This window comes from Heterocephalus glaber, unplaced genomic scaffold (genome assembly GCF_053883595.1).
Source record: "Heterocephalus glaber isolate CG9 unplaced genomic scaffold, H.glaber_assembly_v1.0 deba00001538, whole genome shotgun sequence".
NCBI classification, from domain to species: domain Eukaryota; kingdom Metazoa; phylum Chordata; class Mammalia; order Rodentia; family Bathyergidae; genus Heterocephalus; species Heterocephalus glaber.
In genome coordinates this window covers 36870116-36884261 of record NW_028258333.1, presented here as the reverse complement: position 1 = coordinate 36884261, position 14146 = coordinate 36870116, and the positions used below count along the sequence as shown (strand labels likewise).

The 14146-nt window shown below is 34.4% G+C and overlaps 1 protein-coding gene across 4 annotated transcripts in view; it reads left to right on the top strand.

The window, feature by feature from the left end:
• The window catches only part of Dhx29 (DExH-box helicase 29), a 47990-nt gene that overhangs the window by 6250 nt on the left and 27594 nt on the right, over nt 1–14146 (top strand). For 3 of the 4 annotated variants that reach the window (XM_021261416.2, XM_021261418.2, XM_004848513.4), the window contains exons 2-10: nt 1889–1962; nt 2356–2469; nt 3514–3643; nt 4501–4646; nt 5646–5774; nt 9812–9938; nt 10793–10951; nt 12230–12395; nt 12663–12786. In XM_021261416.2, coding sequence (XP_021117075.1) covers nt 1889–1962; nt 2356–2469; nt 3514–3643; nt 4501–4646; nt 5646–5774; nt 9812–9938; nt 10793–10951; nt 12230–12395; nt 12663–12786 — 1169 coding nt within the window. Of the gene's footprint in view, nt 1–1888; nt 1963–2355; nt 2470–3513; nt 3644–4500; nt 4647–5627; nt 5775–9811; nt 9939–10792; nt 10952–12229; nt 12396–12662; nt 12787–14146 lie in introns of those variants that run through there. The other variant, XM_087189377.1, reaches the window with a different exon arrangement.

The window sequence follows — 14146 nt, the reverse complement described above, 5'->3', positions numbered from 1 at the left end:
TTTTAGGAAGAATTCAAAAATGATAGGCCCTTTCTAGTTTACCTGATGCTCTCTCTGGTTAAATGTCATAATTCCTTCAGTTCCTTAGGTTAAGATGAAAACAGGCCCCTATTTAGGGACCCTGATTTCCACCCAGTGAATACAGCAAAGGTTGTATGATGTGTATTATTACAGCAGGTTGATACATAAACTAAATGTTATGGATTGTGTCCCAAAATTTCATGTATTGAAACCCTCATCCACAGTGTGACTATATAAGGCCTCTAAGGAAGTTATTCAGGTTAAATGACATACTAGTGTCCTTGTCAAAAGAGACACGTGAGAGTTGGATCTCTGTCCAAGAAAGAATGAGAAAAACTCATATGAAGATACAGTGAGATAGTGGGCACCTACAAACCAACAGAAAGTGTCTTAGAAAACTTCCACAGCTATCACCTTGATCTTAAACTTCCCAGCCTCCAAACCTATGAGAATCAATTTTGTTAAGCCATTCAGAAGTCTGTAGCATTTTATTATGGCAGCTTGAGCAGACTAAAACACTAGACATTAAAGAGATTTGTTGTCACCACATGGTGGCACACACCTGTAATCCCAGCACTCAGAAGGCTGAGGCAGGAGAATTGCTGCAAGTTCAAGGCCAGCCTGGGCCACATAGTGAGTTCAAGGCCAGCCTGGACACTGTACATAACAAGATGCTGCCTCAAAAAAAAAAAAAAAAAATGAGAGAGAAAGAGAGATTTGCTACATGGGGCCCTGGGTTTTAAAAAAAAGATTGCAAAACTGGAAAATATTTTTTAAAATATACTGGGATTATTACATTTAGTGATTTCAAAATAATTAAATTCTCAATTTATAGTATGGTAAAATAAATCAATAGATATAACCTATATAAAAATTATTTGGATCCTCAATAATTTTGAAGTGAGAGAAGTGATGAGACCAGAAGTTTGAAACTAGCATTTATTTCTTCCTCGTTATTCATTGTTAGATGAATGAGGATATATAATGTTTCTGTTGACTAGAACAGACTTGACAGCTTTAGTGGGCTGAATAAGTAGTGTACCCCTAAAATACTTGTTTCTACCTAGAACCTCAGGATAATATCTTATTTGGAAATAGAGTCTTTACAGTTGTAATTAAAGATCTTGAGATGAAATCATCCTAAATTTAGGTCGGGTCCTAAATATAATGATTATTGTCAAGAGAAAAAAGAAAGGGAGATTTGAGCATCAAGAGACAAGGAAGAAGGCCGTATGAAAGAGTTGGTGACTAGAGTTATGTTGCCAGTAAACCAAGCAGCACCTGGGGTGAACATAAGCTAGAAGAGACTAGAAAGTACTCTTACCTGAAACCATCAGAGGGAACATGGTCTTGTTCACATCTTGATTTTGAACTTCTGTCCTCCAGAATTGTAAAAAAATAAATTCCTGGCATATTCATCCATCAAATTTGTGGTGATTTGCTATGACAACTATAGGAAAATAATACAGCAACCTTTGGACTTAAGTCCAAGGAGAAAAGATAGGAACTCTCACCTCTCTTTTCACTTATTTTCTCACTTTTGGGGAGGAATACTTTCTCCTTGGAATTAACCATCTCTCCCAACAATCTGATAGTATTCAAGACAGTGTGTACAAAGATGAACATAGATTTAACCTACAAGATATATCGGTATTTGTATTTTAGGAAGAAATGGTTAAACTACAAGAATGCTAATTGGTAAAGTAGTTTAGAAGAAATTTTGCAAACTACTAGATTGACTCATGGTGAAGTGAGGGGGGTGCTAAATAAACAGTTGATGTTTAGCAATTTTTAAAGGAAAATTAAAATATCACAATGAATATTAATTATTAAATGTCCTTTACTATTTGTTGTCTATTGTGTACAGGTCCAAAAATTTATAGTTTTAATTCTCCAAATGATACTGGTGGTCCTGCAAATCTGGATAAATCTATTTTGAAAGTAAGTAACCAAAGTTTTGCATTATTTCAAGAAATATTTTTTTTTTAAAAGACATCCTTAAATATAAAAAAAATTATATATTTTATTCATTAATTTTATTGGTACATTTTAAGTATACAGTATGCTGACATTCATTATTGGGAACTTGTACTTTACATGATATATCTTGGTTATTTTTTTCCCCATTCCCCTGCCCTCTATTCAACCCTCCTATTTACAAAGACTTTGTTTCTTTTTTTTCCTCCTCTTCTCATATTCCTTTCCCTTCTTTTCTTTCCCCTACCCCTCCCACTTCACCTTCCCCTTTGGACCTTTTTCTTCCTGTTTCACATTATCTATTATACATTTTGATCGTTCAGCTTCTAATTGCTATGACCTTTTTGGCTTCAACAGGTGATAATTAATAACCAGCTAGAGCAAAGAATTATTGGAGTGATCAATGAACATAAAAAGCAAAATAATGACAAGGGGGTGATTTCTGGAAGACTTACTGCCAAAAAATTACAGGTATTTTGCAAACTTTTTTTTAAGTTCCATAGTTTTAGTGGGCCATTTTTAAGACAGCTCCACATGGGATGAAAATGGCTTTTTTAACTTCCATTGAGATTTCATATAGATGGTTTCCGTCTCCAAGAACAGAGGAAAGAATTGTGCCTGATATAATTTCGCACAATGAAGTGGTGATATGAAAACTAAGTTACATTTCCCAAATTCCATTATATATTTGACTCTGCCAGGTACATTACTTATATTTCTCTGACATGACAATCTTACAAAGTAGATGTATTTGGCCTCTATTATTTTAAAGAATTGAGGCTTGGAAAGATGACAAGTTATATCCTAAGGTTAGTAATTAATAGCAGAGTAAGTAGAATCTGGATTTGAACCCAGTTCTGCCCCAATATAAAGATATTGTCAGAAGTATATTGTTTTATCTTTATATATAACATTATATATAAAGATGTCATTGAAGCACTGCTTGTAATAAAATAAATCCTAGTTGTTCATTTATAGGAAAATATACTCGGCATATTATGTAACTGTTAAAAGTGCTGATAAAGAGTTTCTAATAATTTGAAAGGATGCTTATGTTAAGTGAACTATTTTGTATAAAATTATAGGAAAATAATTGAAGTAAACATACTACACTATAAAGAGTATCTTTGGATAATAAAAAGAGTACTTTCTGTTGCGCCTTTAAAAAAATATATCTATAGTTCCCAAAATCTCACTACATTGAGCACATTTAATTTTTTTAACTGGGGAATGGGGAGCTGTGTATATATTTTTTTCTATTTTGTGTGTGTGTGTGTGTGTGTGTGTATGCACACACGAGTGTATGCACAGTGCTGGAACTTGAACACTGAACTCAAGACCATGTCCATGTTAATCAGTCACTCTACCAGTAAGCTACACCTCCTCTCTGCTCCCCCAAAACTACTTTTAAAATTTTTATTTATGTCAGTTTCTGGTTTAAAATGAATGAAAATAAAATTAGGAATAAAAGAAGAGAAAAGTGACAAATGTGATTTTTATGTTTCCCTTTCATAGGATTTATACATGGCTTTACAAGCATTTTCATTTAAGACTAAGGACATTGAAGATGCCATGACCAATACACTCTTGCATGGAGGTGATCTTCATTCTGCTTTGGATTGGCTCTGTTTAAACCTTTCAGATGGTAAACAATACTGTTGTTAAATTCTTCCAGTTTCTGAAACACTTTGAAATAGTTTTGGTATTTGTATCATCCTTTTGACTTGTATTTATAACTTTTTACCATTATAATTATTTACTTTTTTAATTTCATTCTTTTCGTTATACTCTCCTTAGAGGTTGTGATCTATGCAAGAAATTTATTTTTTTGTGTGTTCATTTCAGTTTATATCATTTTATAGTACACATTCTTAAACTTTGCCTATCTAAAACCTATTAGGCTGTGTCTTTGGAATTTTGGTTTGGAAATTAGGGGTGTCCTTGGATATTAGTATTTGATTAAACACAGGGTCATGGTTTTAATCTTTTGCAAAAGTCTGACTACGGATAGCTTTAGTGGCAGATTAAGAATACTACTTCCAATGATGGAAGTAGTATACCTAAAATGTACCAATAAAATTAATTGAAAAAAAAAAAAGAATACTACCACATTGGCCCGGGAATTTAGCTCAATGGTGCTGCGTCTGCCTTGCAAGCACAAGGTCCTGAGTTCGATTTCACGGGGGAAGATAAAATACTACCACATAGTATAACAGAAAGCCAAAGAATGGGAGAGGTAAAGATCTTTTAATGAAAATTTAGGAGCATAACATAGAGTGAAGTAAGTGGCCAAATACAAGTGGGCTAGCTATCATCTGGTGAGTGTGCCCATTTCTAGTTCAACAAATAAATCCAAGTTCATCACAGGATTTCTAGTGAGATGAAGAATAGAAGAAAAATAGGTACACTTAGTCATGACAGGGCTTTATATGCTTAACAAATATTGATATATTTTATGTATTATATGCATGTTTATTTTAACACAGTTTGCTTTATCTTAAGATGCACTTCCTGAAGGATTCAGTCAGGAATTTGAAGAGCAACAACCTAAAAATAGGCCAAAATTTCAGTCTCCTCAGATACAAGCTACTGTTTCACCTCCATTGCAAACTAAAACCAAAAAACAGGATGAAGACCATAAGATTAAGGTAATTGAAGAATTAAACTTTTAAAGCTGTATATAGTCAGAATGAAGCACATATAATTGGTAAGAATATGAGGTTTCTATAATATTTTTACTTCTTAAAAATGACTAAATGGTTTGCCAGACTTTTCTATCACTATCTCAGTTTTCTATTACTACATAACCACCCCAAAGGGTTGTGGGTTGAACTAACTGTGTATTATTTCTCATGATTTTGCAATCTGGGCCATGCTCAGCTGGACATTTCTGTTCTGAGGGGTTACCTGCTAGGGCTGGAACATCCGCAGTGGCTCCTTACTCACATGGCTTGGGACTCTGCTGGAGACCAGCAGGCACCCTTTCTCAGCATGGTCACTCCATACAATTAGCTTGGAGTTCTTCCCATATGATGGTCTCAGAGGAGTCAGACTTCTAATGTCAATGCTATGTTAAATTGTTGTTATACTATATTGTTTGGAAAATATCATCCAAAAAAATCTATATGTTCATTACAGATACAATGTTTTTTTGAATATTTTGTGAGGGTTGGTTAAAACCAGTTATACAGGACCAACTATATTTTAAAATGGTGAGCCCCAGTGAACAAATTCTTACCAAGCCCCTGCACTAGTTGATGCAAGTCACATGGCCAAGGCCAGAGTCCCTGGAAGAGTTATAGGAGGACATTGTTACAGGGAGGTATAGTTCACTAGGGCATTATACTCTACAAATGATTGAACATCTATGGACATATCCTTGTAACACATTTATCTTCAAAGGACAACAGTAGTTTCTAACAATATTCCTTTTGTTCCATTTACCCCTTTATATAAACATATTCATTGGATTTTGCAAGTTTAGATTTCTTAAAATAGTGCTACATTTACTCCTTCACTGAATAATAAAGAATGCGATTCTGGGACTTTTATGTGTCTGCTGTTTTTTAGCAGGAATTATAAAAGCAGACACTTGATAGTTTTGACAGTTTCTAACTTCAGCTTTTCAGATTTTTTTCTCTTTCTAGCCAAAAAAGGAAGAAAAAAATGTGGAAGTAAATATGAAAGAATGGATTTTACATTATGCTGAACAACAAAATGAAGAAGAAAAGAGTGAAAATTCTAAAAATTTTGAGGAGGAGGAAAAATTTGACCCTGTGAGTAGAAATGTGTATTAGGGCTCTAGCTAAGTATTCTCAGACGAGATATTTAACTTTTCTGACCCTAGTTTCTTCATTTGTAAATTGGGAAAACACTTATAGGGATTGATACAAAAATTAACACAAAAAATTGGAGCCTAGCACTGTTGTGCATGCCTGTCATTGCAGTTATTCAAGAGTCTGAGGTAAAATAATCACAGGTTTGAGGCCAGCCTAGGCAACTGTTGGTTTGTTTGTTTGGGGTCTCACTATATATTCCAGGCTGACCTTGAACTTATGATGCTCCTGCGTTAGCCTCCTGAGTGCTGAGATTTCAGGCATGTTTCACCATGGCCAGCAGTAAGACCTTATTTTTTAAAATGGGAATGAAAAGGGCTGGAACCAGGGATCTAGCTCAGCTGCAAGCACAGTGTCCTGAGTTCAATCCCCATTACCAAAAAGGGGCGGTGGGGGGGGGGGTGTTAGAATGTAGCTCAGTGTGTGGCACTAGATTCAGTCACCAATACCACTACCAAAAAAAAGTGAAAAGGTTATTTTGGCTCCTGGTTTCAGTCCATGGTCAGTTGGCTCCATTGGTTAAGGACCTGTGGTAATGCAGAAAATCATGATGAAAGTGTATGGTGTATAGGAAACGAAATAGAGGAAGATACCAGGGTTCCAATAGCCCCCTCAAAGACATTCTTCCAGTGACCTGACTTCCATCCATTAGGCCCCTATGTCCTAGAGCAGTGATGGTGAATCTTTTAGAGCTTGCATTGATAACAAACAGCCTGCTGCAGCACATGTGCTAAAGGTTCTATCACCAGAGGCCAGCAACATCTACCATATGGTCCTCTGGGAAAACATTTAAGTTTCAATCCATAACAATTAAGAAAGCAAGTTGTAGGAAGAAAATATTGCAATACATACATTTCACAAGACACTTTTATCCACAATTATGTAAAGAACTTTTTAAAATCAGACACTTCACAGAAATAAACATATGGATGGCCAATGCTAGTCTTTGGAAAAAATGAAAATGAAAATTACAAAGAGATACCACTATGTATCAAAATGCCTAAAATTTAAAAGATCAGTAATACCATATGTAGGGAGGATGTGGAAGAACTGAACACTCATACATTGCTAATGGGAGTATAAAATATACTACTAAAGTAAACATACGCTTGCCAATTAAAGGAAAAATTTCACTTACAGATATTTAAGAAATATGAAAATAGTTTACAGAAATGTGCATAGCAATTTTATTCATAGCAGCCAAACTGCAAACAACCCATATATCTGTCAATAGGTGAATGAATAATCAAATTGTAGTAGAAGATAAGGACAGTCTGTATAATATGATGTACTCATTTGCGTAAAAGAAAAAACATACATAGACACATATTTACTTGTTTTGTTTTGTTTGAGACAGAGTCTTGCTGTGTAGTTTAGGCTGGCCTCGAACTCACTATGTAGCCCAAGTTAGTCTCAAACTTGTGACAATCCTCTTACCTCAGCCTCCTGAAATCTGAGATTAAAGACATGTCACCATGACCAGCTATATTTACATTCTTATATTTGAAAAGATTTATTAAAAAGTTTTTACTAGTTATTAGGACTATGGTAGTAGGGTGGCATAGCAACTTCTTTTTTATACTCTAAAACATACAAGTTTTTAAACTATGTTCCCATATTAAAAGCATGCAAATAAAAATCTTTAGTATAAGTCTACTTTGGGATTCAGAGAAAGAAGTGGCCTCTTGATTGGAGTATTAGGTCAAAACTCAAAGAAATGAAACTTGAAGGGCACACGGAGTTGAATAGGCAAATAAATAGGAAGATAATTCAGATGGGTAAAATAATAGAAACAGGATATGGATGTGGAATTGTGCAAGGGGCTTTGGATATTAAAAAATAGATGTGTACACATAAAGATAAAAGTTATCAGATAGGAGTAAACAGATGAGTTTACTTGGGACTGGAGTGTTTTGATGTCCAGCAAGTAAATTTGACAGCTGTGTATTAAAGAGACACTACAGGTTTGGGACAGGTGATTAACCAAAGGAATTTGAAATTTCAGGTCAAGTTTAATAGTATTCAAGATGGTTTGGAATATTAAGTAGTGTTTAGGTGATTTGCAAAGCTACATATTTTAGTAGCTACTGTGCATGTTCAGATGTGAAATAAAGGCTTATATTAGAAAGGAAGACTTTTTTTTTTTAGGTACTGGGGATCGAACTCAGGACCTTGCACTTGCATGGCAGGCACTGGAACCACTGAGCTAAATCCCCGGCCCAGGAAGACATATTTTAAAGCAAGAGTTAACAAAAATTAGTTATTTACTGAATATAAAAGCTAAAGAGTATTTCTCCAAAAAAAAAAAAAATACAAGTAGTAAGCACATGAAAAGATGCTCCACATCAGGAATTATTAGGGAAATGCAATCAGAACCACAGCAAGATAACACTTTTTATTCATTATGATATCTACTATCAAAAATAGGAAAAAGTTGGTAAAAATGTGGAAATTAAAATCCATGTGCACTGTTAGTAGGAATGAAAGTGGTGCAGGCATTATGGAAAACAGTTTAGCCCTTACTCAAAAAAATTAAAATAGGGCCAGGGATTTAGCTCAGTGGTTTCGCTGCCTGCTGCGCAAGCACAAGGACCCAAGTTCAATCCCCGGTACCAAAAAAAAAAAAAAAAAATTAAAATAGGAATTACCATGTGATCCAGAAATTCCATTTAGGGTATATACTCAAAAGAATTTAAAACAGAGTCTTAGAAGAAATATTTACTCTGTTCGTGGTGGCATTATTTACAATTGCTAAAATGCAGAAGCGAAGCAACCCAATGTCAACCAACAGATGAATGGATAAGTAAAAATGTTAGGTATATACAGACAGTGGAATATGACTCAGCCTTAAAAAGGAAGGAAATTCTGGCACATGCAACAACATGGATGGATCTTGAGGACATAGTACTAAATGAAATAAATCTATTATTATATGATTCCATTTATATGAGGTACCTAAAGTAGTCCAGTTCATATAGATAGAAAGTAGAGGCCGAGGATTTAGCTCAGTGGTTCCACCGCCTGCCTAGCAAGCTAAGGACCCGAGTTTGATCCCCGGTACCAAAAAAAAAAAAAAAAGAAAGAAAGAAAGTAGACTAGTAGTTGCTGGGGCTGATGGAGGAAAGGGTTACTGTTTAATGAGAATAGCATTTCAGTTTTGCCACATGAAAAGACATGTGGCATGTCTTTGAAATCCATGAAAAAACATGGATTGTAGTTGTAATGGTTGTGCAACAATATAAATGTATTTAATACCACTGAACTGTACACTTAAAATGGTTAAGATGGTAAATTTTATGGGAAAAATATTATGAAGGAGCCAAATACAGCAAGAGCTGCATAAGTGGAGGGATCGTGTTACCAGTGCCTTAGGAAGATTGAAAGGGTAACTACGTTTTTGGTGAATTTGAGGAAATAGCTAAGCCTCCTGTCTGTTACATAACTTTGATGTTTGTTTCAGCATAGAATGGTCTCACAATTCAGCTAGTTTAGTTACCTTTTCCCCACTGCACTGCACACATGCCTTTATGTATATAATCTATCATTTATTAACCTAAGGAAATGAAACAGTAATTTGAATTTAACTTTCAAGTCTTTCTAGGTTTTGCTCAGCAAAATCATGTTCATGAGTTTCGTGATACTCATTTTCTTTAGAAGCTTTATTTTTTTTCTTTTTTGCCCTATTTTTCCTTTTTTAATTTCTGTATGAAAAATTCCTAAAAGATTTGCTGGATCAAAGAACAAAGTTAAAAGATCTTAGGATTTTTGTTTGGTTTGGTTTGGTTTGGTTTCTTTGAGATGGGGGCCTCATCTTGCCTAGGCAGGTCTCAAACTCACAGTCCTCTTACCTCAACCTCTAAGTATCTGGGATTATAGGCAAGCACCACTATGCTGATCTAGACTATAGGTTTTGATACAACATATTGTGTACAGATAAAGTAATCTTGTTCTTTTTATTTCCTCTTCATTTGAAACAGAATGAAAGGTACTTGCATCTTGCAGCAAAACTTCTGGATGCAAAGGAGCAAGCAGCTACCTTTAAATTAGAAAAAAACAAGCAGGGCCAAAAGGAGACTCAAGAAAAAATAAGGAAATTTCAAAGAGGTAAACATTTTTGGGTTCTTAGATATACTGATGTTACTGTGTTAGAACATGTCTATTGTTTTTCTTAACAGTTTATACCTGGGGATTGGCAAACTTTCTGTAACAACCAAATGATACTGTATACTCTGTGGGCCATACACACTACTTCTCAACTCTGGTGTTACAAGCAATAGACAATACAAAAATTAATGGCTATGTCCTAATAGAACTCTATGGACAGTAAACTATAAATTTCATATAATTGTCACATATCACCAAATACTTTTTATTTTTTCGGCCATTTGAAAATGAGAAATATTGTTTTACAAGCCATACATGAACAGGCAGTGGAATGAATTTGGCCTGCATGCATGTTTGCCAACTCCAGATTTATACCATAAAACACTGTCCCTATTCGAGAAAGACATAAATAAAATCTCACGAGTATTTTGAATGAATATATTTTTCAGGTCTATTACATATATTAAATATTTTATTTTTAAAGCTTTTATATACATTTTAAAAGATAATAAATTGCTTGTGACTTTTAGCATAGATTCAACGAGGAATTATTAAATTATTGGCTATAAGGAGAAAGATGAAACAATGTTTTTAAAACTACTTTTACCAAGTAGTAAAGCATTAAAAACAAATACATAGCCAGGTATGATGGCACATACCTGTAATCCTGGCACTGTGGGAGATTAAGGCAGGAGGATTGCAAATTTGAGCCAGCCTGGGCAGCTTAATGAGTCTTTTTTTCAAAATAAAAAAATGGAGATGTAGCTTAGCGCAAAGGCCCTAGGTTCAATCCCCAGTACCACACACAGACCAAAAAATTCATGAAATTAACATCTCTTTTTTTTTCTTGGTAGAAATGGAAACATTAGAAGACCACCCAGTATTCAATCCAGCCATAAAGATACCACATCAACAAAATGAAAGGAAAAAGCGTCCTGTAGCCACAGAAGGGGAAAATGCTTTGAACTTTAATTTATTTGAAAAATCTACAGCTACTGCTGATGAAGAGAAAGGTTACATGAAGGGAAAGTGGTTGGGGTGTAATTTATGACTAATATCACATAATATATTATTGTAAAGCTCATTACTTTGCATTTTGGCAAACTACTTGAGATGGAAGTGAAATTACACATTCATAAGCTTTGTTTAAAAAAGTAGTAACAATTACTGTAACTTGTGTAGCAATTTGTAATTACAAATACCTTGCCTTGGTCTCATCTCTCTCCAGTCTGTTCTCCAAAATCTTAGCAATTATTTTTTTGCAATATAGGTCTAAATGTGAATTTTCTGTTTTAAAACCTATTTTCTTCTTCTTTTTTTTTTTTTAACATACTAGAGATCAAACCTGGTGCCTTACTTATGCTAGGCAAATACCCTACCACTGAGCTATATCCCCACCCTCTCTTGTTAAGAACCTTTAATAACTTTGAGCCTACTGGCATCAGTAACAAGGCCATGTCCTTTAGCATGGCATTCTAGATCATTTGCATTCTGCCACAGTCTACCTTATTACCTTGTTTTCCGGCTATATACATCGTTCTTCAAAATATTTGTTTCATGTCCCATTACTTTGATCATCCTGCTGCCCCCTCCTATTGGCTAACCTGTCCCTAGGTTGAAGGTACAGCTCAAATAGCACCTCTTCTTTAATCCTTTCCTAGTTTCTTCCATGTCATTAGATGTAAATGATCATGCATTTCTTTGTGCTCTTGAGTAAATTATTGGTATAGGTAATATATTTATCAGATTGTATTACAGTTTAGACCTATACCAAACTGTCCATTTTAAAAATTATTTATTTCAGTAATATTGCTTGAATCCTTGTGCAAATTGACAAATGCTATGTAATGAATAAAATAACACAGTCTCTGCCTTCTTGTTGTGTATAGCCATAAGTAAGGAAAGTGAGCTTTAAATATACACAAATAAAAATATAATGCCAAATTGTAACATGTACTATCAAAGAAAATTGGCTTTTAGTAATAGAGATATCAAGGTGGCTATTTTGGATTGGGGAGGCCTTGCAAATCTGACAGATGTTTAGATGTTACCCTGGTGACAGATCAGTAGAAAGAGCCTTCAAAGGGTAGAGATAGTACATTAGAAGTCTAAAGTGAAAGTTTAATGTGGTAGTACACACCTGTGATCACAGCAGTCTTGGAGGCTGAGACAGGAAGATCACAAGTTTCAGCCACATCTTTACACATGCTAGGTTAAGGTCTCTATCCCTAAGGTACATCCCAGCATCACATGACCATTTTTAAAGAATCTGTCTTTGTCTTCCATTTTAGAGAAAAAGAAAGAATCCCATGATGTAAGAAATTTTGACTACACTGCTCGAAGCTGGACAGGAAAATCTCCAAAACAATTTCTCATCGATTGGGTCAGGAAGAATCTTCCCAAGAGTCCAAATCCTTCCTTTGAAAAAGTTGCAGTAGGTCGATACTGGAAATGTAGGTATGTTTTCTGATTAACTTTGAAAATGAATGAACTTTGAAAATAATGTATAAGAAAATCTTTCTGTTTCAAATGAGTTAAGTAAACGTTTAGGAAATGCTAATTCTACATCTCAGGACTATAGTGCTTATAAATCATTATTAAATACAATACTATCAGTGGAAATATTTAAATAATATAAACTTAAGTTCAATGTTAATGGATTTCTGACTTTATTGTTCTGACCTCATCAATTTTAAAATAAATTTTTTATTTGTTTCTCTGTAGGGTAAGGGTAATCAAGTCTGAAGATGATGTCCTTGTGGTGTGTCCTACCATCTTAACAGAAGATGGCATGCAAGCTCAGCATCTGGGTGCTACTTTAGCCCTTTATCGATTAGTGAAAGGGCAGGTGAGGTTTTTTTAAGCTTAGATGCTTCAAAAACATTTGTGGAGTGATGGGTATATAAGTTGAGCATCCCTAATCCAAATATATGAATTCTGAAATGCTGCAAAATATGAATCTTTTTTTGGCACTGACTTGATGCCACAGGTGGAAAATACTGCACTCAAACTTTCCTGAGTAAAATTATTTAAAGTGTTATGTAAAACCTTTAGGCTATATGTGTAAGGTACTGTTTTTATGAAACATAAATGGATTTTTGTGCTTAGACACAAGTCCCATCCCCAGGGTATCTCATTACATGTATGCAAGTATTCCAGAATCCAACGCACTTTTGGTTAAAAGTATTTCCATAAGTGATACTTAATTTGTATTAAAACTGTACATAAAAATGTATGTGTGTGTCTAAGATAGTATTTAATTATGGCCTTCTGTTCCAGTTTTCTTTTTATTGACTGCAGCTTCTGATTATTTCCTCATTTCTGATTATTTGTAATGTGGCTTCTTTTCACCCCTAAACACAGCTTAGTCCTTCTTTTCTTAGGCCAGAGTCTCTGAGACTACTATTTGATTGATCCAACTTTTTGACTTTACTAATTTACAGATATAAAATACTTGTGCAAGATGGTTGAATTAAAGATAATTTTTTTTCTGTTACATTGTCTTTCCATTTTAAAATACTATAGAAATTGGTTCTGTTTCTCAATTTTAGATTATATTAGCAATACAGTTCCAGTTTAAGGAAAGTTTAAAGTACTACTGGAGAAAGCTGTTTTAGAGAACACAATGCTCTTTTAAAAAATTTAGATTATTGGCATTTCTGTATCATAATAAATGTGTATTTTTTTTCCTAAGAAGTTAGAACCATTGAAAAATTTAGACACTAATTCAGTGGAACTATACGTATTAGTTCTTTTTCAATTTCTGCCAGCCAAAGTTCTTAAGGTCTTTATTTCTCCCTCATTTTGCAAAAACTTTATCATAAGCTACATTTACTTGGTAAAAGTAACTATCAATGTCAGAGATACTTGTGAGTTCTTTTACAGCGCAAAATTAGAATAAGTTTCCATTTGTTGTAGACCATTTAAAATATTTTGACCTGTAATATACAAAATCTCAAAGGTTGCTTTGTATGTTTTAAAAGTGCTTTGTGATTCGTGTGCATTTTATATAGCACCATAGCAGAAGCAAATAATGTTTATTCAGTAGTACTATGCTCCGCAAATAAGCACTTCATATGTACTAGCTTGAACTTAGCCTCAGATGATGCCTATGAGGGAAGTACTATTATTAGTCACTTTCAAATACAGAAACTGAGGGGCTGGGGATTTAGCTCGGTCGTTCTGCCGCCTGTCTTGCAAGCGCAAGG